This window comes from Monodelphis domestica, chromosome 6, assembly GCF_027887165.1.
Source record: "Monodelphis domestica isolate mMonDom1 chromosome 6, mMonDom1.pri, whole genome shotgun sequence".
Taxonomy (NCBI): domain Eukaryota; kingdom Metazoa; phylum Chordata; class Mammalia; order Didelphimorphia; family Didelphidae; genus Monodelphis; species Monodelphis domestica.
This window is the reverse complement of record NC_077232.1, coordinates 179,964,589-179,991,659: the sequence shown is the minus strand read 5'-3', so window position 1 is coordinate 179,991,659 and position 27,071 is coordinate 179,964,589. Positions and strand designations below refer to the sequence as shown.

The 27,071-nt window shown below is 38.7% G+C and overlaps 1 protein-coding gene across 3 annotated transcripts in view; it reads left to right on the top strand.

Annotated features, from left to right (window-relative positions):
* Positions 1-27,071, top strand: part of SLC10A7 (solute carrier family 10 member 7) — a 288,157-nt gene that overhangs the window by 217,589 nt on the left and 43,497 nt on the right. For all 3 annotated transcript variants that reach the window (XM_056802748.1, XM_001376861.4, XM_007496259.3), the window contains 3 exons: positions 13,172-13,255; positions 23,824-23,989; positions 26,049-26,100. In XM_056802748.1, the coding sequence (XP_056658726.1) occupies positions 13,172-13,255; positions 23,824-23,989; positions 26,049-26,100 (302 nt within the window). The remainder of the gene's footprint in view (positions 1-13,171; positions 13,256-23,823; positions 23,990-26,048; positions 26,101-27,071) is intronic.

Sequence of the window (27,071 nt, the reverse complement as noted above, 5' to 3'; positions counted from 1 at the left end):
GTTTACTTCATGTATATGTATGTATGTATGTGTACACACACACATATACCAGCAGATAGATAAGATAGATCTATAACAGCAAAACAAAGATGGATGGATATTGACCCGTTTTAAAGCTAGTGGTTTAACTGAGTCTTCATTGTGGGTTTTTAAAATTTTTACTCTTATTTTAATGCAGCCAGAGCCTGCCATTCCATATTAGTTTGTGCAATCATTTTGTTTTTGTACTAAATCTACATTTTGTGCATATTACATGGGAAGTGCTAGAAGAGAATGGGAGGAGAATTGAAATCAGGCTGTGGAGAATCAGGCCTCTCCGATTCCCTTGGTAGTATTTATTGTGTTTACTTTGATTGTTTTGTTTTCATTTCTGTGGGTGCATGTTGTACCCCATCCCTCCAATCCTACCTGCAGTAAATGGCAAGTTTCCTGAAGGGCGACTGTTTGCTTTTTGTCTCAACATCCCGCGCACACCCAGCCACAAGCTTAAAAATGTTTGGCGAATTGAATTAGAAGGCTTGAGAACTAGAGGCAGCGGAAGAGTCCGTTATCATAAGATCACAGATTTAGAGCTAGAAAGAAGCTCCGATGTTTGTGATTCTCTGCCACATGCCCCTGTCAGTCATTTTGCAAGAAGTCTTTGCTTGCTGCAAGGTCATCTCATCTAACTTCTTCCTTTTATTGATAAGGAAACTGAGCCACAGTGTGGTAAAGTGAATTGCTTAAGATCACAAAAGCAGTAAAGGACAGACAGAATTTGAACCTTGGGCCTCTGGTTCCAAATCCAGTATGTTTTCCATTGCACCTCCCATACTGCCCTTCGTATTTCTGTGTTCACGTGCTCTGTGCAAGTAGAGCTATGGAAAGGTGGATGCATAGGAATGTGTGTCTCAGGCCCACTACTTTGTCCCCCTCAAGCCGCAGGGTTCAGGCTGTCCCTGTTTTACTAGCAAGAGAGCTTTGATGTTAAGCATTCCGCAGTGTGTAGATCTATCTAATCTATCCTTATTTTTTCCTGAGTTGAGGCCTAATGAAAGCTTGGGCCAATCATCAAGGGTGAATTATTAAATACAATAATGTTTTAATAGCTGAGAAGAGATACAAATAGATGAGAAGCCTGTGGCTAATGGATTTCACTGGTAGGAGATAAAAGGCTGATTACGCAGCAGAGAACATGAAGACCCAGTGCATTAATGACGATTTACAGGTCAGCTCACTTACATGAGTGATTTAAAATGCGCCATCTGTTTTCCAGCTGGGTGTTTGTAATGATCATTTTACAGGAAATTACCATCTTGTTCATCCAGTAGGAAGGATGGCTGGCTACCATGACCAAAGACTTCATTACCCAATGGACAGCCTACTGGTACATAGACCAATGTGCCTTGTCCATAGAGAAGCTGGTTCTTGGACAGCCGACCTCTCTCTGGGCCTCTCCTCAGAATCCTTCCAGCTTCAGTTGTAACTGACAGAACTTGCACCCTCTTGGCATGGCCTCCAAAGACTCCCCATCACCTCCATGCTGTGATCAGCAGAGAGATTGCCTGGAAGGAGAGTGGCTCTTCCAGGTATTTCTGAGTCACTTTAGATTCAGCTTCGTATTTTTGAAAGTGCCTTAATGTCAGTGTATACAACATCTTCCCTTCCTTGGCAACCATAACTTAAATTCCTCCCGTGATAAATTGTTTAAAAACTGAATGAGCTTAGATTCTAGGTGATATAAGAAAGTGGGATGGAAAAGCTCAGATTCATTATCCTAGAACCTAGCACTAAGTAATACCATTCTTGGGTCCAGGAAGCAAAGTGAAAAAACACTCTTGAAAGATGACTAGATCCTAGAACGCTGAGGAATGTTTATAAATGCTTATAACAAAAGACATAGGACTATGAAGGAAATGAATTATATTGAAATGCATTTACAAAAACAAAACAAAACACAAAACCAAACCCAGACCCTGGGTTAAGAATCCCAATCCTAAAGACTCCCATAACCTCATTTGAATCTCCAGAGCAATCAGAGAAGAGTCTAAGATTCCTTAACTTTCACTTTCTCCTAGTCAAGATAAATCAGAATTCATGATCCTGCTTCAATTATGCCAAACTTTCCACTCCACTCCCCCAGCATCCCCTCTGAGGCCCCACCACCCTGCCTGCCCTGGGCAGTTACTTTTTTCAACCAACACTTTATCTCCACCAAGTTCCCTTGGTTCAGGATTATTTTGAACGTGTTTTCTGTATCACAAGGCTCTTTTACCATGCCTTCTAAGCAACATAAGATCATTCCATCTAAACTCAGAATGAAGGATTAATCTGTTTGTCATAAGTATCTCTTAGTAATAGAAACCCCAAATCACAAAGGGCAGATGGAAGCAACCTTAATGTAAGATATTTAATTAAATTAGGACCCTTTAAAACCCTAAATTCCATCATTCCAGAATTTTATGTTCCCTCTGAATTTGAGCTATAATCTAGGAAAAGCAGATTTTCAACAGGTTCTTAACATTCTTTTCATCAAAAGAGAACAGTTTTTAAAAGAATAAATGCAAGCTATCAACTACATAAACTACCTCCATACAAGTGAAAGTAACTCTAAGGTTTCACCTCACACCCACCAGATTGTCAGAGATGATCAAAGACAATAATCTCTTTTAGAGGAATTATGGGAGGACTTATGCAATGATATACTCTTTCTGGTGTTACATACCAGTCCAACTCTTCTGGAAAACAATTTGTAATTTTATAATAAACATTATTAAAATGTTTATACCATTTGATCAAGTACCCTTCTGTTGGATAGGTACCCCAAGGAGGTCAGTGACAAAAATAATGACCCCACATACAACAAAATATCCATATAGCATCATTTTTTGTGGGAGCAAAAAACCCTGGAAACAAAAATGGGTGCTCATCAATTGGGAAATGATGAAACAAATTGTGACATACAAATATAATGGAAAATTGTTGTGCCATTACAAATTTTGCATATGAGGAATGCAGAGAACATGAGAAGACTTGTATGATATAACATATAGATTTAAAGTAAGCTAAATCAGAAAACTACAGTAATTTAAACAAAAAAGAACTAGTAGAAAGAGGCCAGTCTCTTAATAACTGTAATCAGCAATCCCTTTCTTGGAAAATGGCTCATGAAACATACCCTTCTTCTATAAGTAAAGAGGTCAAGGACAATGGACACAAAACGTATCCCATTGCATCAGACAATATCACTGTTTTGGTTGACTTGACTTAATTATTTTTCTTGGTTATGAGAGGAGAGAGAGAGACAGAGAGAAAATGACTGTTACATTCAACAAAAGGTTTCAATAAAACTTATTTTAAGACAGAGGAGAGGAGAAGAGATGAGGGAAGAGAAGAGAAGAGACAAAAAGACTTTTACATACAACAAAAGGCTTCAACAAAACTTACTTTAAGACAGAGAAGAGCAAGAAAATGACTGTTACTGTTACATACAACAAAAGGCTTCGATGAAGCTTATTTTAAGACAATCCACACTAGAGTAGCCTATTTGCCCATTAAGTTTTTATGGATCATTCTCCTTGAATGGCCGCAGTTTCTGCATCATAGAGACTACAATGTCCAATTTCAGTTTGTGAACATAGACTACAGCAGCCCTCCCTCAAGACCTTGTCAGTTCACAGAATCAGGAGCAATCTTGGTTAGAGATGTAATTAAGAAGGTGTAAGGTGCCAGATTAGGTAGGAGAGGGATGCCGAGGAGGAGGAGACCCCAAAGGGCAGCTGCTTTAGAAGTGCCCTCCATAAGGAAGGAACCCTCCACATTGGAATTTGATTTGGCATAATTGACATAAGCGTCTTCTTTGGAATCTGTCATTGGCCCTACAGCTTAGGTCAGTCAGTGGAAGTCCAGGTCTCCTCAGGGAGCCTCTTGAAGCTGTGAAGTCTGCCCTGGCATCCAGAAGAAAGGAGAGAAGCATCTGGCATAAGGCAGCATCTGAGGGTATAGATGTAAGACCCACTCATTTCTTATGCAGGCATGGGTTTAAAGCAGAAGGAAATCCATCACCTGTGAAACTTCGTTCTTCATATTTTAATGAGGAACCTGTCCTGGCTTCTATGGCAAACTCCAAAGTAAGCTTTAAAACAACAACAACAACAACAACAACAACAACACCCACATACATAAATAATTTGGTGTCCTTGGCTGTTGGAGGCCAACCTGAGCTCAAGTGGCTTAAAGAGTTTGCAGTGAAGATTGAGGGGCACTGTGGGGCTCCATCCACTTTGTTTAGTTCTGTTGACCCTAGACTTTGTCATCATCTGTGCGAGGAAGGTTTTCATAAGTGTTGATTGATTGATTGGCTGGCACATAGTAAACTAAGATTCTTCCTTTTGATGTGTGTGTGTGGGGGGGCTTCCTAAAGGGAAATAAAATATGTTCTTCAAACTGTCTCAGTGGCAGCTGGGGGGCTCAGTAGATTGAGAGCCAGGCCTGTGTCAGGAGGTCTTGGGTTCTAATGTGGCCTCAGATGCTTCCTAGTTTTGTCATCCTTGGCAAGTCACTTAACCCCCATTACCTAGCCCTTGCCACTGTTCTGCCTTGGAACTAATTCACAGTATTGATTCTAAGACAAAAGGTAACATTTTTTTAAGTCTCAATGGTTTGGTTTTTACATTGAATATATATTCTATATTTTTAAATGACATTAAGAATCAAGGGTTTAGAGGTAAAAGGCATCTTAAAGATCATCTTATCCAAGACAAATGGGTGTGGACAGATAATTTTTTAAAAGAAAGAAATCCAAGTTATCAACAATGATATTAAAGGATCCTCTAAGTCAATAATAATTAGAGAAATACAAATTAAAGCAACTTTGATGTTCCATCTCATACCTATTAGACCAACAGAGATGACAACGGAGGAAAATAATAGATGCAGAAGAGATTTTGAGAAAAATCAGGCACATTGATGCATTGTTGGTGGAAATGTGAATTGGTCTAGCTATTCTGGAAAGCAATTTGGAACCATGGCCAAAAAGTTACTAAAATGTAGGTATTCTTTGTCTCAGAGATACCACTACTAGGCCAATATCACCACAAAAATTAGATATAGAAAAGGGTTCTAGATGTGCAAAGATATTTATAACATCTCTTTTCATAATAGCCCCAAAAATGGAAATAGAAAACCTCTTCTCCTATTTGGGAGTGGTTATATATGGTATATAAAAGTAATGGAATTTGGGAGGCCAGGAGAAATTATGAAATAGACAATTTCAGAGGCAAATGCAAAGTTTTTTTATGAATTCTTACAAAGTAAAGTGAAATAGAACCATTTGTGCAATGAGAAAAAACATAGAAAAACAATTTTGAAAGAATTTAAGAACTCTAATCCACACAATAAATCCTGTCCAAAAACGTCAAGATGGAAGTCATCTCCAGACAGAATGATGGCAAACTTAAACTACTAAGACATACATTTTCAATCATATCTAACGTTGTACTTTAGTTTTGCTAGACTATATTAGGTAGTTACAGTTTGAGAATTTTATTTTTCATATTTGTTCTTTTTATTTTCTACATTAGAGGACAGAGAAGGAGGGATAGTATGAGAGACAGATTTCTTTTTGAACTATCATCTAGGCCAACTCCTTATTTTTCCAATATGGAAACTGAGGCCAAGGATAAACATAGTTTGTTTGCCCAGCACCACACAATTACTAAGTGTCAGAGCTGTGGTTCAAAGTCAGGTCCTCTGGTTTTCTACCAGTATCCCTTCCAGGGCTACCACAGCTTCTTGCCTCAGATGAAAAGAATAACTACTAACTTTCAGACCTTTGGCTCTTGCTCGTAGAGAAACATCCAAAGATCATTTTGTTTTTGTTGTCATTCTCAAGCTATTTTTGTTTACCAGTTTTAAATTTTCTACTTGGCATTCCTCATTGCTTGTTTCATGTATTAGTCGTAGAGGAAAAGGCTTAAGGTGCAATTTTGACTGGCTAAATTGTTATCCAGTTGTCAGCATTGTTGCTGGTATTAAATGAATTCAGGTCTAATTTTAGGCAGAACATAAGTCGTTGGCAATTTATGGAGATTTGTAGAGCAGAGGTAGAGAGAATAATATAAAACAGCACCAACCATCTTGATAATTATAGTTTGAGTAGATCAGAAAAAAAATAATAATTTGAGATTGAGTTCAATTTGTCAAGTTCTCAGTGCAGGAGATTGTTCTGGGCACTAGAAAGTCAGAGACAAAAATGAAATAAGCTCTTCCCCCAAGGAGCTGACTTTCTCCTAGGGAACAATGCATACAGATAGAATGTACAAACAAAGAACTAAATACAAGATAATTTGAGGAGGGAGAATACTAACAACTGGCAGGACCAGTTAAGACTTCCTTTAGAACAGTTACTCTTCCCCTGGGATCCATGAACTTGGTTTTTTTTGTTGTTGTTGTTTGTTTGTTTGTAAATATATTTTGATAACTGTATGCAACATAATTGATATACATGATAATCCTATATGTTTTATTTTATGCCTTTAAAAACATTATATGACCCACCAAATCATTCAGCACCCCTGTTATATAGAAGGCAGTACCTGTGCTGAGCCTCAAAGAAAGCTAGGGATTAGTGTTTTCATTCAATGGGGGGGGGACCTTCCCAAGTTAAAGTGAAAATTAGACACTGAAATTTCATTTTATTTTATTTTTTATTTAGTTTTACAATTTTTTTCATGGTTACATGACTCATGTTGTCTCTCTTCTCTCTTCCCACCCCACTCCCGGAGTTGACAAGCAATTTCACTGGGTTATATGTATATTACCTCTCAAAAACCTATTTTCATATAATAAAGTGATCTTTTAATACCCAAACCCCAAATCTTATATGCATATAAACAAGTGATAAGTCATAGGTTTTCATCTGGATTCCTGCTCCCACCGTTCTTTCTCTTGATGTGGATAGGGTTCTTTCTCATAAGTCCCCCAGAATTGTTCTGATCATTGCACTACTTTTAGCAGCAAAGCCAATACTTGTGATCATTCCACAATGTTTCAGTTACTGTGTATAATGTTCTCCTGGTTCTGCTTATTTCACTCCACATCAGTTCATGGAAGTCTTTCTAGTTCATATAGAAATCAAGCAGTTCATCGTTTCTTATAGCACTATAGTATTCCATCACCAACATATACCACAATTTGTTCAGCCATTTCCCAATCAAGGGACATCCTCTCATTTTCCAATTTTTTCCCACCACAAAAAGCACAGCTATAAATATTTTTCTACAAACAGATTCTTTCCCTTTTTTTTTTTTTACCTATTTGGGATACAAATCCAGCAGTGGTATGGCTGGATCAAAGGGCAGACAGTCTTTTAAAGTCCTTTGGGCATAGTTCCAAATTGCCTTTCAGAATGGTTGGATCAATTCACAACTATCAGCAATGCATTAATGTCCCAATTTTGCCACATCCCCTCCAACATTTATTATTGTCCTTTACTGTTATAGTGGCCACTCTACTAGGTGTGAGGTGTGGTACTTCAGAGTTGTTTTGATTTGCATTTTTCTAATCAGGAGGAATTTTTGGACAGTTCAGAGACCACTAGCCACAAATGAGTCTGAAAAAGGGCAATCACATCAATATGTGAGTTGTCTCTTTAGTGGTGCTGATCACAAACTATCCCTCATGCTTACCAAATGACCAGACTATCTTTTTTTCTGGTTACTACATTTCTTCAGTAACAACTGCAATAATAGCAGCTTTGGTTTCCTCATCTGTAAAATGGGTGTAATAACTTACCTTATAGAGCTGTTGTTATTTTGCAATACCATAATATGCTTCAGCCTCCTCATATCCACCATAAGCTTTCCATTATCCTTTGGTTATTGGGTTATTGGAAGGCCGAAGATGAGCCATGGGGATTTTAAAAACAAGCAACACTGTAAAAATTTTCTAAAAACTTAGCATTAGTAATCTGTAGTTAAGAATAATGAGAAAGTGCATTTAGGGGAGAGAAATGGAGTAGAGAGGAAGGCCAGATCTTTTTAGATCCAATCTATCCATCCTAACCTATAAATATTTTTTACTGGGATTTTTTATTGTTGTTAGATTGTAGTAATAATCTAGGCAAGAAGTAATTAAAAATGAATGAAGAAGAAAAAATTAAGAAACATGTGTGTGCATATATATACATATACGTATATATATATATATATATAAAATATCAATGAAGGAGAGACACCCTACTATAAGGTGTTCGTGTGGTGCCACCCTGGTAGGTTTTAAAAGGAGAGGCATTTTACAGAATCTGTTATCCTTTGCATTTTTAATTTTAGGTCATCAGAGAAGGTTGAGAGAGATCCAAGGCAAGGGATTTCTGATATACCCATTGTCTAGCCTTATCTTGACAAGAGAACAGTGAAACATGGCATCCTGGAGTCAGGAGCCTCAATGAATCATGTTCCCCGAAACACCTGAGATGAAATCACATACAGACGTGTGTCAGGAAGGAAAATAGTCACCAACTAACATGTGATAGATCGTTGGCTTTTCTTTTCAGTAACAGTTATCATTTTTCAGTAACTCAAGTAGTTCAAGCAGTAATGATGGGAATTGAACCCTGCTCTTCTGACTCCAGAAGATATTTTCTCTATTTTCCACAGAGGAATGTGTGCTTTTCCCTCCCATTTCTAATTCTCAATTATTTTCTGGATGATAACAATAACAATTATTTTTGTGGATAATAATTAATAAAATTAATAATTTTAAAAATAAATATTATTATTTATTTTCATAGTATTTAAGGTATATGAAACAGTCTCCTCACATCAGACCTATGTGAGATAGTTAATACTATCAATTAATACTAGTCTTCTCAGTGCTTTGCACTATACCTCACACATAGTAGGTATTCCTGTTTTATAGAAGAGAAGACTGAGACTCTACAAAGTTAAATGACTTCTTCATTGTCATGGAATTTGTAAGTATGAAAGATCAGATCTCCTGACCCCAAGTTCAGCTCAACAGTTCTTATATCATTCTATTTCTAGTTCTAGGAGACCATAGAACATAAGGGCCTCTACTCTGAGGGTTTCTATATACAGATAGATGTTATAACATTTGCTTCATTGACATTAGATGGTAATTACCCTAAAATTAGGGAGACTCTCCCGACCTAGGAAATATAGTCCATATTAAAGAAGTCTCAATCAGATTGGGGTCAGTTTAGGGATAAAGGAGCCTATGGACTTGGCATAATAATAATTATTACTATCATAATAATAATAATAATAATTCATTTTAATGGTATTTGGGTTGTGAAATAGGTATAGTAAGTTACTGCTGATTTTCTCAGTGCTTAGCACTATCCCCTGCACAAAGTAGGTATTTCTGTTTCGCAGATGAGGAAACTGAGACTCTCAAAAGTTAAATGACCATCCAGGACAATTCTGAGGGATTTATGAGAAAGGACACTATCCATATCCAGAGAAAGAACTGTGGGAGCAGAAATGCAGAAGGAAAATATATGATTGATCATATGGTTCAATGGAGATATGATTGAGGATGTTGACTTGAAATGATCCCTCTTGCAAATAGTAGTAATATAGAAATAGGTTTTGAACAAGGATACATGTAAAACCTAGTGGAATTGCTCATTGCCTCCAGGAGGGGGTGGGTGGGAGAGGGAAAGAACATGAATCATGTAACCATGGAAAAATATTCTAAATTAATTACTTTAATTAATTAAATTTTTTTTTAAAGTTAAATGACTTCTCCATTGCCACAGAATTAGGAAGCATGAGATTCAACCCTAGTTCTCCTGACTCTGAGTTCAGCTGTCTAAAAACACCATGCTGCCGTGAGGATTAGGAAACCATAGTGCCTTATCCTGGGAGAAGTTTGAAGTAGGGATAACCACTGGCTTGGTTGGCATTAGATGACATCTGAATGGTCCAAAATTCTAGAGACCCTTCTGACTCAGAAAATATGGGCTGTATTAGAGGAGTCACCATCTTGGTAGGGCCAGTGAAAGGAACAAACAACTAATGAACTTAGCATAACAATAGTAAGAACAAATAAAGGCTAGGGTTTATATAACAAACTTTACATAAATTATCCATTTGTTCTTCCCAGCAATCCTTTCAGGTGGTATTCTTTTTCTGGATGAGGAAGCTAAGGTTGACAGACATTAAATAGCTTGCTTAGGATCACCTAGCCAATAAGGGTCCGAGGCAGGATTTTTAACTTAATCCAAATCTAGCCCTGTCTCTGTGGTATCACCCAGCTTTCCCCTGGGTGCCCTTACATTCCTAAAATTGACAAGTCAGAGTTTATAAGTGCTCATCCTCCAAAGGGAACAATTCCAATTCATCCCAATCCGTGTTCTAGGAATAATCCTACAGGAAGCTCTTTACCCAGATGAAAGAAAGTTGTAAGAACCCATTCCAGCCCTGACATCAGAATTATCCTTCATCTCGAGAATGATGCTAAAAACAAGCCAGAGGCAAAGTATTACTTGTTCATTGAACCATGATAAATTGCCCCCACCAGGCCATAGAGAAAGTAAGATCTTTTGAAAAATACAGAGAAAGATGGAAAGACTTATAAGAATTGATGCAAAGAAAGATAAGCAGATCCAGGAAAATGCTACTACCCAGTGACTAGGAGCACAGGAAAGGTGCTACAAAATATTTAAATCAGTGCAAGCCCCCAGACAAGAGAGATGAGAAGACCCCTTTCCTTGCACCTTTGCAGAAGCTCAGCCCATAGGTATAGAACTTTGCCTTTGTGATAGCAGAGTTTTTTCAATTAGTATTGCTGAATTTTTTTAATTAATTTTTATTAAGAATGGCTCTCTAGAAATGGGAAGGGGACACATTTAGATGATGGGAAAACAAAAATAAAACAAAATAAAATCTACTTTTGAAAAAGAAAGTAAACAGGCTCAGAGCTCCAGAGGCAAATTGTGAAGATTGGATTCTTGTAGAGGGTGAAGGGGGTTGGGAATTAGAGGACATGGATTCTAATCATGGTTCTGGTGGAATGACTGTGTTGGGCTTATAGTTAGTAGGGCCTAGGGATCAAAGCTCACATGAAATAGCTCTATTATCTATGCAAGCCTGCACAAGTCACTGAACCTTTCTGTGACTCAATTTTCTCATTCTATAAATTGGGGACAGTCATGGCTCTTATAGGGTTGATGGGAGAATTAGAACAAAATAATGTATATATAACTGCAAACTTTAAAGTTCTATGTTAATGCCAACTGGGCAATCTTTTGACCTTTCCAAATCTAATTTTCTTCAAATATAAGATGAAAGGGTCACATTAACCCATCTCCAAAGCCACTTCACCTCTGTGGTTCTATGAATAGTGAATCACTTATATGCATTTATTTGCACAAAACAAATCTGGGACCCTGGCCCAGAATTGAATGGGAGGAAGAGAGCAGATTGGATTACATTTGGGAAATTGTTCGTTGATTTCAACAGTGCTAGTCTTCTCCAGGATACATAAACCCTTATTTTTTAGTACCAGTATTCTTCCAGTAATGTAATGCTACCTGACTGCCAATCATGAAATACCGAAGTACATAAAAAAATAAAAATAAAAGGTGACTTGTTCAAAAGTCAATAAAGAGAAGCCTGGTAGATATAAATGAGCTTCAAATAAATTACAACAATGGCATGCACTCACAAAACAATATCAAAGATACTCAGAAAATGAAAAGCACTGGATTTGTAATGAGAAGATGAGTTCAAATGCTGCCTTTGACCAATGGTGAGGTGTTTCACATTTCTTGGCTGCAGTTTCTTTATCAATTAAATTAGGTGGTTGAATTGAGTGACCTATGGTTCTTCTAGCTCTAAACCTATGATCTTATAACTTCAATAGGAAAAAAATGAGGTCATCAGCTGAAGCCAGAGCATAAGAGAGAAATAGCTGGAATGCTGTCCTGGGTCACATCATATTAGTAGACCCAGAGCAGGGACTTCCACCATCCACAGAGTCTAAGAAACCTGTCAAGGGGCATATGTGAAATCTAAGTATGATTGTATTATTCTTTTTTTTAAACCCTCAATACTGTGTATTGTTTCCAAAGTGGAAGAGTGGTAAGGGCTAGACAATGGGGGCTAATTGACTTGCCCAGGGTCACACAACCAGGAAGTATCTGAGGGCAAATTTGAACCTAGGATCTCCCATCTGGCTCTCAATTCACTCAGCTATCCAGCTGTCCCCTGATTGTGTTATTTCAGTAAAATCTTTCAGTATTTCAGAAATATTTTGTGTTTTGAAGAAAGAAAGGGAGGGGAGTGGTTCAGGACATCTGAAAAATTTGAATGAGACCATCAAAGAAATAATGCCTAAACTGGCCAAAACTAAATGGGTTTGACTGTCAAACCTTTTTCTTATTGAGTTAGAAAATGTCAATGACAGTGACCCAGAGAAAGATAACCTAAGAATATTTCTTATGGAAAACTCTAGAACTTAGTTCCTTTCATATAGAATAGGAGGTACATAAATGTTTCCTGAAAGCCCAGGGGGCTACAGAGATCCGTGGTGGTTGGGCTCCCCTGATGGATGTCTCTGGGAGCATGAGGAGGAGAATGACATGGGATACGGGATAATGGTCTGCATGGGTGGAAGCCTACATCAGTGAGATGGATTTGATGAAATCTTTTTTAATATTGCCTCCATTCTTAGATTATAAACTCCTTGAAGTCAAGGACTGTCTTTTGCCTGTTTTTTTTTCCCCAAACACATAGCAGAGTCCCGGCACATAGTAGGTACTTAGTAAGTGTTTAATGATTGATTGATTAAATGCAAATTAAAACATTAAAACATAAACTTCAAGAAGAACACCAAGTATTTGAAGGAACATAAGTTTTTCTTGTTGTTTGTGGTGCTTTCAACAAGGGATTTAAGAGATTATTCAGAATGCACTATTTGAACAAGTTACTAAGTTTTTGTTACCCCAAACATCTGGTTTAACAGCTGGCAGACAGACTGCTTTGCATTAAATTTAGAAAATTGAAAGTAACATCACTTTCTACTTGTTTGTATGCAGCTATTACATATGTGTCCCTTTGTGGGTGTGAATTTGGTTCTTAGTGCATTATTTCAAAAATAAAAATGTTTTTAAAATGCTCGACAAGCTCATTATAAACTGATAATTCCTTATCTCATTTTTTAACAGCTGGGATCATCTTCTTCTGTGCCTTTTACCTCCATATTTTCTCAGCTCTCTATGACTGTTGTCGTTCCCCTCATCATCGGACAGGTAAGTTCCACACTCCAGGATGCAGCCTTCTCCTCCAAGTCTATCTAGAATGGTATAGGAATTCTGTGAGATGGAACAGGCTATGACAGGGCTGGATTTGCAGGCAGGAGAAATGAGTCATTGGGAAGAGAAAGGAAGCAGCATTTATATACATAGTGGCTGCTAGTTTCTAGGTATGGAGGTAAGCACTTTTCACAGATATTAGCACATCTGATCCTTGAACCCAGCAGTAGATTTTTCATAATTGTTTGGTCATCCTATTATCCTGACCTTTTATCTATTGCTGTCACTCTCATGTGAAATGATGGGAGAGTGGAGAATGAACCTTCACTACAGAAGAGCTTAATCCAAGTCTACCTCTGCCATATACTAGCTTTGTAGCCCTGGCCAAGTCACTCTTGGTGCCCTGAGGCTATTCTCTAAGACCAGAAGGTATAGATGAGCTGCCTCTTTTTATCAGTACAAGGATTTTCCCAGCCGGAGACGGAGACTCCCTACACTGATCATGGATTTAGTTCGTTACTCTCATTTTGGGGATGGGAAGACTGAGGTGGATGGAAATGGAAATTGGATGTCTTGCCCAAGGTCATCAAGTTGAAATCAAAATACTTTTGATAGACAAAAGAGGAAAAAAATCACTCTTGAATGCATGAGAAATGGTAGAATAATCCTGTTACATGTGGTATGGACAAATGCATGACTAATGAATGTTAAATAGGTAGGTAATACAGTGGGTAGCACAATGAGCCTGGAATCAGGACTATCTGAGTCTCAGACACTGACTGGCTGTGTGATTCTGAACAGTTCACTTAACCCCGTTTGCTCAGTTTCCTTATCTGTCAAATGAGCTGGAAAAGGAAGTGGCAAAATGCTCCAGGATCTTAACCAAGGAAACCCCAGATGGAGTCACAAACAGTCAGATGCAACAATGAATGTTGAGTTTATTCTAGCTTCTGTATGGTTTTCTTGAGAAAAATTAAAAAAAGGAAAATCGCTAGCATACAAATACTGTTTAGGAAAAATATCTAGAAAATCGATTTCTAGAAAGACCTAGAATTGGACCAAAAGATCAATCTTAATGATATCTTCTATATTGTTGGACTGAAGTCTTTGTCGTTTTACTTTCACTTTCATATGCTTTTCTCAGTTGGGAAGTTTGTAATTAGGTAGGGATCTCATTAAGGACTGGACCAAGGTTTTTCTTAATAAATTCCAAAAGAAGAAACCACCATTGTAGGTTAGCACCTTCTCTGTAACTGAGTCTTTGTTGCCTACAGCCCTTAGAGGTTTGTGATCTCTTCAGGTCCCCCAGCCAGGATGAATTAGAGGGAGACCTTGAATTCAGGTCTTCTTGGTTCTGTGGTAGGCTCTCTGACCTTGAGCTCTGCTAATAATATTGTATGAATACATCAGTCAGATGTGATTTCATACATGTGGAGGTTTCTTCTACCAAAGCAGACCCCAATCCATGTGTAATTTAGTATCTAAATCTTAGAGAATTGCCTAAAAGGGTTAAATGGTTTCCACAGAGTCAGAGAGATTATTAATAATGTGTCAATTCCAAGACACACCTATGGCTTCCCACCTAGTCCTCAATCTACTATGCTATATGATAGCTCAATTGAAATCATATACATATACATATATATATTTTTTTAATCTATAATTTCCTTTTGATGGGTTTTAGGAAATTTAGGGTTCCTTTCCTCTCTTTACTTGAGGTAACAGAAAAAAAAATCTTTCCTGTATAATTTCTTTTTTTTTTTAAACTTCACATTCTGTCTTAGAATTGATATCAAATATGAGTTCCAAGGCAGAAGAGTAATAAGGGTTATGCAGCTGGGATCAAGTGACTTGCCCATGGTCAAACAGGATGTATCTGAGGCCAGATTTGAACCCAAGTCCTCTCATCTCTAATCCTGGCTTTCTGTTCACTGAACCAACCTGATACCCCCTTAATTTCTTATAATGAGTGGTCCTCAATACATTGTTTTAACTTTTATTTTCTCATGGAGAAATGTCAGATATTGAGTTCAGAGTGGAATCTTGCTGAACCCCTTCTTAGAATTTCATTCTACAGACTACATGCCCCAAGAAACATTCCTAAAGGTGAATGTTTTCTCTCCTAATGCAGAGCAGGAGTTAAATTTGACTTATTGCTCAAAGAATATAGATATAACTTCTTTGTCTCTAGGATTTTAAACATGGAGAGAGGACTAAAACCAAAACAAGAGGAAAATGCACAGAATGCTATAAGAACACCTTGTGATCCCAGTGGAATGATAGTAGAGGAATTATGGACCTAGCATAATGTTGGAGCCCTAACTGCATAATCGACACTTAAAATAACAAAATAGATTTACGCAGCCATAGCTTGGTAGGTGCTTGTTGGCCACTTGATTAAAAAAAAAAAAGACCATGCAAGACTTCTCAGAAGTACATTTTAATGGCATCCTCTATGATAGTCTCAGATCAAATACAGAGCACATTAACATCGTCCTCTGGAGGTATAACAAATACAGCTGGCAATTCACAGCTCCATACTTTGTGTGTCACAGACAATATCGCTTTAGCACCACGTTTATTTTCTTGGTTCTAGAAATCAATAATAGATAGTAACTCATATTTGGGATACAGTTTTCTTTATAGGCTTAGGGAACAGTTCAAATACCAATGGTATAAATAATCGCACACTAAAGGATATATGGAAGAGTAAGAATTGAGTCAAAAGGACTAAATTTTGATACAGTTTTATCAACCAAGGACCTCTGAATTGATAGGAATGTTGATGGTTACCAAATAGCAAGCTATCAGGAGACCTTTTTATCCCATCCAAATAATAAGTGGTAAAGAGTATTTTTAGGTGTAGATTCTTTCATTTACATCACTGTCACTTCCCAGTAACTGTCACCACCCATAGCCACCTCTGTAACACAGAAATAAAGCGAGCCAGTGCATGAACCGTGTCTGATAGCAGAGGCTTCATTTAGTCCCAAATTCATCAGCAGCTGAGATCATTGCATCTATTAGATGTCTCTTATGGTGGTTTTTAATTTATATTATTTTTCTGTATTTATTGCGTTTTCTTGGTTCTCCTTCCCTCTATATCAGTTCACACAAGTCTTCTAAGTTTCTCTTAATTCCTTACATCTATATTTCTTATGATGCAAAAATATTCTAGTTATATTCATATACCCCAGTTTACTTTGTTTCTTCTTGTCATTTGGGGACATTTTGTTTCTGTTTTACATTCTATCATTTCTTCCTTTCTCTCATTAGATCGGAAGCCCCTTTAACAGGGGCTTACAGGGACTGTATTTTGCCTCTTCTTATATCCCTATTGTTTAGCCCAGTGCCTGGCACATGATAGGCACTTAATAAACGTTTATTGATTGATCAGTTGTTCTCTGGCAATTTGGCCAAGGGTCTTTGTCTGAGTCACTTTCTCTTTCCTCTTAGAGTCCCTAAGCTCCCTGTGAGGTTTAGCTCAGACTCCCTCCTTCTATAGGAAGCACATAGACCACCCAAATTATCACTGTTCTCCCTATACCCAAAAAATCACTTTGTTGCCTTATCTGCAAACATATTCTGATCCCCCAGGGGAATAAAAGCAACTCAAAGGCAAGCTCTGCTTCATTTGGGGTGTTTTTTAATGTCCTTTGCCCAACTAGCACGATAGCCTTGCACATAGCAAGTTCTTAATAAAAATGTTTGTTGACCGAAATTGAATTTACAGAGTTGACAGAAAACAGAAACAATGAACATTGCTGTAGTATTTCCTTTCCTCTTTTTCCTCCATATCTAAATGTTTGTGACAAATTTTTATTTTATACTTTTTATTTAAGAGTGATTTATGATTAAATGTTAATGAAATAGAATTTTCACCACCTTTCATCATATTCGACTAGCTCAGGAATTTTTCAAAGTAACAGACTTTGAAACCCACTGTTTTCTATGAATAAATAATAAAAAAGTATATCTGTGCATTATTAGTCATTCATTCTCTGGTCTCTCCATTAGTGATTCATTTTCCAGTTTAATGTCGGCACTGCTGCTTTCGTATTAGACCTCCCTTAACCAAAGTTAAATTAGGAGGTATTACACTTGCACCCTCCTGCAACCTCTCGAATTATATCGGTTGTATAAATGGGAAACTATCCCATTACCTTATATTGTTTCTGGTTAGAGGGAAATATTGGTTACATTATTCAGTGGAATACATTGAGAGACTGGGTGGTCTAAGTGGAAAAAAAGAAACCAAGACATCAGGCAAGAGCAACGGGTTCTAATTCCTGCCCCTCTGCTAAATTCTTAAGACAATCTTTCTGTGCCACCTTTATGTCAGTATTCCTGTCTACAATATGGGAATATCTGTCTTCCTAGGGAACTCCTATGAGGAGAGAAAGAAAATGTCCCAAATAAATATCAATAGGCAAAGTTCCAAATAACAAAGAGAAATTATGAAATATAACATAAACTAAATCACCCCTAAACAATGCTAATAAAACAAAACCAGAGATTTTATCCATCAACCAGAAAGCATTTATTAAGTGGTTACTATGTGCCAACTGCTGTACTAAGGGCTGAGAATACAAAGAAAAAGAAAAATCAGACTTTTCCCTTAAGGTTCTTGCATTCTCTAAGAAAGAATAGAATCAGGAAAATGTTTAATTGTTCAACAAATGCTAGGTTTTATTAGGTTCTCTTCATTGGCCCAAAGAATGGATCTTACACAAAATTTTAGCTAGATGTTGTTTAAGCCTAATAAAGAGGATAGAAACCATATGTCTATTTAATTGGATACCAGCGTGGTGTCCGACTCAGATAGGTGGCCACTTGCTGACTTAGAAAATCACATATTAAGATTACCTGCAGACTATTGTATTTTAATTTATTTTGTTAAATATTTCCTAGTCATGTTTTAATCTGGTTCTAGTCTTTCAGGAGTGTTGCAGGCTTTGTGTTTGATATTTATGGGCTAAAAAAAAAAAGAAGCAAAATTGCCACCATGCATTGCCATTCTCATTCAAAAGATATTTGTAAATTTTAAAGATAAGAAAGAAGAAAATACAGAGATGTAATGTCAAAAAATCGGCAGACTTAAAATTGGCTTTAATCCTTCAAAAGGAATCTAGGATTAGTGATAATGTGGCATAATGAGTAGAGTTCTGGACTTGGAGGCAGAAAGACCTAGATTCAAATCCCACTTTGTACACTTACCTGCCTCTACTTCTATGTCCTCTGGGGCGTTTCTCAGGAAACTGGGATCTGAAAAGTAACTGGTGGAGGGAGTTTGCTAACATGATAAAATCACAGCTCTTTCCCCCCTTGCCGTAATTATTTTAGGATAGTTGGGGCCAGGCCCAACTCCTTGGAAATGCAGAGAAGACAACCTAAGTTTCTCCTTTTGTAAGACCTGTGTCTTTCCCAGACTTTATACTAAAATAGAAAACTGAAGAATAAGACCAAAGGAATAATATCAGAGTTCAGAGGCATGAGAAAAAATTATCATTGCTACCACTTCATCCTCAACTCACTTCACCATGAAAGGCATAAGAGATAATAAAAATCATGTAATACTTTCACTTTTATTAGTTTATTGAGGGTAAATAAATAAGCATAAAGCCTGAAAGCAGATAGGATTGTTCTCTACACTAGAATATTGTTTTTCTGTCTCAGCATGACTTTTTTTTTCCTCATGAGAAAATAACTGGAGCTTCGCTATCCAGTGCTCCTAGCAAATCTTTGCCTCCTTAAGATTTTTTTTAAAACTCTTATCTTCTGTATACAGAAGAATGGCAAGGATTAGGCTATCAGGGTAAATGTCTTGGCCAGGGTCACACAGCTAGCAAGTGCCTGAGGCCAGATTTGAACCCAGGTCTTTCCCACTTCAGGCCTGATGCTTTATCCAATGTGTTGCTCAACTGCCCTTCCTCCTTAAGATTTGATTTTTTAAAAATCCTAAAGGTCAAGGCAGTGAACCCACAGATTGGGTAAAATTGGCATGGCCCTTGTTCCAATGGGAACTGAATGAAAAGTGTCTGACTTGTAGGTCTTAGAAGTCCAGGAATTTCATAGGGTCTGAGATTTAGAGCCAGACCTTAGAGGTCATACATCTAGTCCAGCCCCTTCATTTTACAGATAAAGAAACTGAGACCCAGTTAAATGCCTAGCTCAAGGACCCACCCAAGGTAGTTTCATAAGAGGGCTTGTAACACACACACACACATACATACATACATACCGCCCCCCCCCCCCGAAACACACACACACCCTTCTCCATGCAATTTCAACAGGGCAGCATTTTGAAATTGCGAATTTTTTTTAAATGATAATCTGGGTGCTTTGAAAAACACAGACACTTCTGAGAATCAAATGATTTTTAAAAATAAAATACAACTGAAGTTAGTTGCAGACCCTGTCCACATAGCAAATGATCGATTCAGCACCTCACAGAGTGCCTGGCACTTATTAGGTATTTGATGAATGTTTGTTGATTGATTGGTCAATGCAGAGAAAATACCAAAGATGAGACTCTTGAATAAAGTGAGTGGTGGCAGACAATTCATTCTTCCCCTGTTGTGATTGTGTCACCTGGGGTGGCTGTAATCTGATATTCTCCTTTGCAATTATTCTCTATTTTTATTTATTATTATATAGAGAGAATCTGGGAGATATTTCAAAGAGAGGTACTTTCTTTGACTCAGAAGGGGCAGGTGACAAGCAGGCTGCTTTTCTCTTTTCAGTCTCCTACTATTGTAAGGAGTACTACCTATTGTAAGAAGTTTATTTTCTCCTCCAGTCATTGGTAGTTGGTTATGAGTTCCTTGGTTTTCCTGTCTACAATATGGGGCTAATAACATCTTTCCTTCTATGGATCTCCTAAGAGGAAAGAAAGAAAATTGGCCCAACTAAAAATCACTAGGGAAAATAAAGTGTTGGGGTTTGAAGCTATCTTTTAAGGTTTCTAAATACAATTGGTGATTATAGAACCATTTTTATAGATTGTCTGGTGCCTACCTCATAATAATATGCTGAAGTTTTCCCTATTACTCTGTGCTTGCATCTTTTTGGGGGCAGGGGCAAAAGGATAAAGGGGATTTTATATTTTCATTTTCTCTAGGACTGGGGCCAGGTAGGCTGTGGAATGTTGTAATCAGTGGATTTCTGTAACTCACATATTTCATGTCTACAGTGTTGTCTGCTTGGGATAGTTTTTAACAACAGCTGTAAAAGTGCTAAGCAGAATATGGTTCCAGGGTTAGACTCCATCACTTTTTACTGGAAGTATGTAACCTTAAGCAAGTAATTTTTCTCTGGACCTCTGTTTACTCATCTGTAAAATGGGGAGAGGGGAGAGGTTGAACTAGATGGTTTCTATTGTTTCTTTGAGCTCCAAATCTACAGAATAACATATCTCATTTCCTAGAAGAGTTGATTTTAAACTTAAATTTGAATACTTCTACTCAATGCTGTCCTATGTAAGTTTATAAAGTATTTTAAACTGTAAAAATAACCTTTATAAATTCACCTGCTATCAAGAGACTTCCAAAGAACCATGAATTTGACCCAAAATCATGATTCTCACTTCACCAGTAATTCTAGTGTCCAGAATCAATATTTACATACTACCACCTACCAAAAAAAATAAAAACAAAAAGCCTAGCCATTCATTTTGAAAATTCACTTTTTGGTGAAATTATTTATATTCTCCATAACAATAAAGCTTGGAGAGAAAAAAAGCATAATTAGTTTATGCCTTTTATCTATAATAGTAGTGATTAAGCTAGATTTAAAGTTTTAGAAAATTCTTCATATAATGAATATTAGATGTAAAATATGAAGATTGAGGTTTTTGAGCATTTCAATATGATTTCTCTTAAAAATGAGAGCAAGAGTTATATAAGGTCAGTTTTGATTTCATTTTGGATTTCTAAGTTTTTTTTTATGCTCATTTATTTTTATTTTATGCTCATTTATTTTTATATATGCTTAGTAGGCACCTAGGTGGCAGAGTAGATAGAGCACCAAGCCTGAAGTCAGGAAGACCTAAGTTCAAGTTCAGGCTCAAGCATCTACTAGTTGAGCAACCCTGAGCAAGTCACTCCACCTAGTTTACCTCAGTTTCCTTGTCTGTCAAATGAGCTGAAGAAAGAAATGGCAAACCATCTAGTATCTCTGCCAAGAAAACCTCAAATGGGAGTCACAAAGAGTCAAACACAACTGAAAGGACTCGACAGCATTTTTATAAACACGTTCCACAGGAACCCTCCATTGTTACATTGACAACAAATAGCCAGAGAAGCAAAACCCATTTGACAAAACAATTGCATCTCAAAGCACGGCAACAGTTACTCCCGTGGTTCCCTCCCATTCCACCAAGGAAAGGGAAGTATGTTGGAATGACTGTTTTAGGGGACCAAGACTGGTCACGGCTGTTAATTGGAGGTCAGCTGCCTTTGGTATTGTCTTCAGGGATCAAAGCAGATGTCTCTGTTGTTCTTCTGGTGCTGCTGCCTTGGCTACAGCATTTCATGCCAGTCTCTCAAGTTTCTCTGAATTGTTCATCCTTGTCAGCTTTTAAGAACGCTGCGCTTGTAATCAAGGAATAATGTTCTAACTTGACTAAATAAAATTTTCAAAAATAAAAAAGAACAGTAACATTCCTTTACATTCATATGCCACGGTTTGCTCAGCCTTTCTCTAATTGACGGGCACTCTCTTTGTTTCTGGTTTGGAGACACCATGAAAGAGAACTTTCCTTCTGCCATTGACCAGATGGGGGTATCTTCCCCAGTGGTGAGGTTTTTTTGTACAATTGTAAAATTGTGTCATTCCAAATTGTCTTACAGAATGGCGTGACTAATTCATGGTTCTACCAACAGTATTTAAGTTTGCTTTACTTCCCTCCAACGTTAGCTCTTCCCTTTTTTATTATCTTTGCCAATTTGACAGGTACCTGAAGTCTCAAAATCTGTGCTATTTCCCAATTTATTAAGTCATTGTTCATCTAATTAACCCAGTGCATATTCCCATATTATTTTCAGAACTTGCTGGGACATGGAGGTTCTGAATAGTAGAGATGAATTATAATGGTGATAAGAACTAGCATTTACATAGCATTTTAAAGTCTGCAAAGCATTTTATGTAGGATATTTCATTTGATCCTTCTAATTACCTTAAGAGATTGGTGCTGTTATGTCCCTTTTGCAGATGGGGAAACTGAGACTGGGAATGACATAATTACCTAATGTTTGAGGGCAAGATTCGCACTTAGGTGTTCCTTCCTCTAAGTCAGGCACTGTGAACTGTGCTGTGTGGGCAGGTCATAGTCCTTCAAAGCCTCCACTTGTGGACTGACCTATAGAAAATGTCCTGGTTAGTTCTTGAAGAAGCTTGGACATTATCCAATATCTATTGGCTAAAGTTTTATACTGTGAGTTTTCTGTTCCATTCTCAGGTTTCTGTAAAGTGTATTCGGCTGTGAATCGAAGGCTTCCTTTTCAAGGCATGTTAATGATACCAGATTTAGGAGAGAGGAGAACCCTATGGCAGAAGTCTGTGCAGGTGCTCTGACCTCATTATTACTAATGGATCGTGGTTGTGCAACCCGCCATGATATTTCAGATTCAAGTCACACTGAGTAACTGAATGACAAGTCTCTACTGTGGTACTAAGGATAGGGCTTTAAAAGATTTCATCCCCCCCACACACACCCATTAAATAAAAGTTTTAAATAGAAGTTAACAGATGGTTCTCAAAGCTAGATTCATCTCTACTATTCAGAGGTTCCGTATCACAGCAAGTTCTGAAAACGAAGGTGACTTTTATCATTAAACTTTCATTTTACAAGACTTGCTAAACAACTTCAGATTCCACTTCTCCTCTCATGGTGAAGTCATGGCAGGTTCGCTCATTTTCAAGTGTTAATTCTGGTATTCTAAGAGCATGCAAATGGCATTTGTCTTTGGATTTACAAAAACTCTAGATATTCAGAGTTTGAATTATTTAAACTCCCACAACACATGCACTTTTTGCTTTTCAAGCATGAGTTATAATTTAATTAAAAACTTCTGGTGCATCGCTGGCTTTTTAAAATATTAATATGTTTCATGGATCACTTTAGATTATCTGCCATCATGAAATTCCTAAAGATGTCAGATTTTTAAGATTCCCAAAGATGCACTTGGAATGGTCTGTTGAGACAAGGGGGACAGTGATAATTGCATCCATCCATTAGGATCAGCAGAGGAGATAAACTTTGGGGAGGCTTAATGGGCATGTCTCAGTGACAGCTAGCAAAGAACATTTGGCATGATTAAGGATGGATTAGAATGCAGTTGAAAATATACTCTCATTATGGACACCCAGTGGAAGTTGCAGTACAAATGTTAAATTCCCCAGAAGAAGAGTTGTGGGACAGAGAAGCTTTGAAATCCATTGTGGCCACCATCCAAATGATTCTCTTCCCTTTATGTCTTTCTGCTGTCACATTCACTTTGTGCTGCCCAGCTGGGCGCCTGAAATTCTCCGAAATAGAGGCAGACCTGTTGCTCTCTCTGTTTCAGATCGTCCGAAGGTACATCAAGGATTGGCTGGAGAGGAGGAAGCCCCCGTTTGGGACGATCAGCAGCTGCGTCCTCCTCACCATCATCTACACGACCTTCTGCGACACTTTCTCCAATACCAACATTGACCTGGATGGCTTCAGCCTTCTCGTCGTCCTGTTCATAAGTAGGTCTGGTACCCCCTCCGCTCCCCCTCTCGCCGCTCCCCCTGGGGCAGCCACCTCGCGCTCAGGAAGGGGCCTGCTTGGCCTTCGTGGGACCTCAGCAGGCACCGCCGGGTTAGACAGAGACAGCTTTCTGCCCCCTGTGCCTGTCACTAGGGCCGGGGCCAGGCAAGCCGTAGTGGAAGCCCCCTCCTGACTGTGGCAATGGGAAGAGTCGGCCCAGGGCGATGGATGAGTAGCCTTCTGGACCCTCCGTCAAAAGACCGCCACTTACTGCCCCTGTAGTTAACTTAATACTGGGGCAAGCGGGGGAGCCAGGTGGCTTCAAGATGGAGAGCCAGGCCTAGAGATGAGATGGGAGGTCCCGAGTTCAAGTCTGGCCTCAGACCCTTCCCTGCTTTGAGACCCTGAGCAAATCACTTGACCCCCATTGCCTAGCCTTTACCACTCTTCGGCCTTGGAACCAATACACCGTATTAATTCTAAGACAGAAGGTGAGGATTTAAAACAAAAAGACTAGAGCAAGACAGCCTCTCCCACCTCAGCTTCCTTACTTGTAAAATGAATTGGAGTTAAAAATACTTCAAGGAGTTGTTCTGAGAGACTGAAGAAGTCTCCTGAGGAAGGTGATGGCTGTCATGAGGAAGAAGGGGTACCCTCGTTCCCCTTGCCCCAAATCATGAAGAATTCTCTCTTTACACAGCAGCTACAGCTGTCCTGTTAGCCCCGCCTAGCCTCCACCTCAAGTCCACTGCTTCTGGCCATGGAGGAGCCCCAGAGCTCTGGAAGGCCATGGCATTGGAGCGCCAGCTCAGGCCGAATCCCCCAGCGTGGAAGCTTTCTGTAGGAACCCCGGCCGCCATCTTGGGCTGCATTAAGAGAGGTGTGGCATCCAGATAGAAAGAGGATCTCCTTGTCCAAGGCCTTACCTGGAAGATGGGGTTCATTTTTGGGGAACTGTGTTTAAGAAGGACTTTGATGAACCAGAGTGTGTCCAGAGAAGGGCAACCACCATGGTGATTGCTTTAAGCTCTTGACATATGAGGACTGGCTGAAGGAACTGGGAATGTTTAAACTAGAAAAGAAAATCCTTGGGAGGGATGTGATTACTGTCTTCCAGTGATTTAAGAGGTATCATGGAAAGAAGAATTAGACTTATTCCCCCTTGAAAAAGGTAGGAGCAATGGGTAGAAGTCACAAAAAGGCAGACTTAGGCTTTTAGGCCACAAAGTTCTTGCCAATAGTTAGAACTGGAATAGAATACCTTCATAGCAAGTAATAATAGCTCACATTTATATAATTCCTACTATGTGCCAGGCACTTTATAATTATTATCTCATTTGTTCTTCACAAGTCTGGGAGGTAGGTGCTATTATTATCCCCATTTTACAGAGGAGGAAACAAAGGCAAATGGAGTGAAGTGACTTCCCCAGGGTCACCCAAACTGGTCAGTGGCTGAGGCTGGATTTTAACTTAAGTCTTCCTGACTCCAGCCCAGCAAGCACTCTATTCACTACCCCACTTAGCTGCTTTGAAAGCTTCCTCTTGTTTACCCTTCAAGTAAGACTGCATAGCATCTGTTAGGTATGTTCGTGGTGGCGATTCCAGTCCAGTTTGAGATGGACCAGGTGGTAGCTGAGGTTCCTCCCAAATCTCAAGTTCTGTGATTCCCTGAGTATGCATCTGCCTTCTGTGCACCAGCCCAGCTCCCTGTCAGGAGGGTCATCCAGGGTAGGCTGACCAAAGGCAGGTGATGAATTTTTTTTTAAAACCCTGTATGGCAACTCACAAAAGATATTGACTCAGTCATAGATTTAGGTCTGAAGCCATCTCTGAGGTCATCTAATTCAACCATCTCATTGGATAACTTAAGAAAATGATCCTCTAAAGAGTTTGAATAGTTCCACCATGGAGCACACACAGCCTGAGCCTTGGCCTTCCAACTCCAGAGCCCCTGGGCTTCCTCTCAAGCTCCTACACCATAGGCACCAATAAGCGAGGAGCGTGAATGCACCTTTGATCTTTATAATGCTAACATCATGTTTCTCTTTTCTCTTTCAGTTTTTTCTGTTCAGCTGAGCTTTATGTTTTTAACATTCTTCTTTTCCACGAGGTACGTGATTTGGTTTCTGGTGTTTGTGCCTTTTTTTCCTGAAACATGGGTCCCAGACTCTCTGGAAAAGCACCCCCCTGCCATTTCTAGAGATGGGCAGAGACTGGCCTCACTGCCTCTGTCCTCACCCTCCAGCCCCTCTATGTCCCTGCGGCTTGTCAGGCCCCACTCAACTTGCCATTCTAGATTTCCTCTCTTTCTTGGTGATATAAGGAGTTGACATCATGGGAGCATCCATGAGAGTCATGGACCCAAAGAATGTGAGTTATGAGCCTATGATGGTGCACTTCAGTGTTTTCAAATGCAGGTGTACCCAGTTATAAAAGCCAAATGAGTTTAAAAAAATAAATTTATAAAACAAATATTAGATGACTTTGTGTTTTATAAAAAGATTCTTTACTTTGCAAATTAATCAGTTGGTAACCATTTATTAAGCACTTCCTATGTGCCAAGCACTGTGCTAGGTGCTGGTGAACAAAAGTGAAATGAGAAGCTTTGCTTCTTTACTTCCACCTCTTGGTTCCTCTGATTCCCTTCATGACATGATTCAAATTACACTTTTTCCAAGAGGCCTCTCTTTCCCACCCTCTCACTTCCAGAGAAGGATACCTTCCATCAACTCTGAATGTGTTTTTTCTGTACTATATATAAACATTCTATCATCTGTAGGGCACTGCCTTGAATGATAGCTCTTTAGGCTGGCGTGCCTTGTTAAGAGAAAACACGAATTCCAAAGGCACCAAGGACCAAGCAGAATGCTTTCTAAGACCTGCTGCATCGCCCTAACCTTTATGTCAAGAATGAGTCTTATCCCCTCTCCATGGCATGTACACACACACACACACACGTATATGGCAGCCCTACTAGGGGAAGGCTAGTACATCCTTGCTGAATGGTCTTGTCTCACAGCTGAGCCTCCCCAAGCTCTGTCCACCATGATCTCAAGGCTTTTCCTTCACCTCCTTGATTGA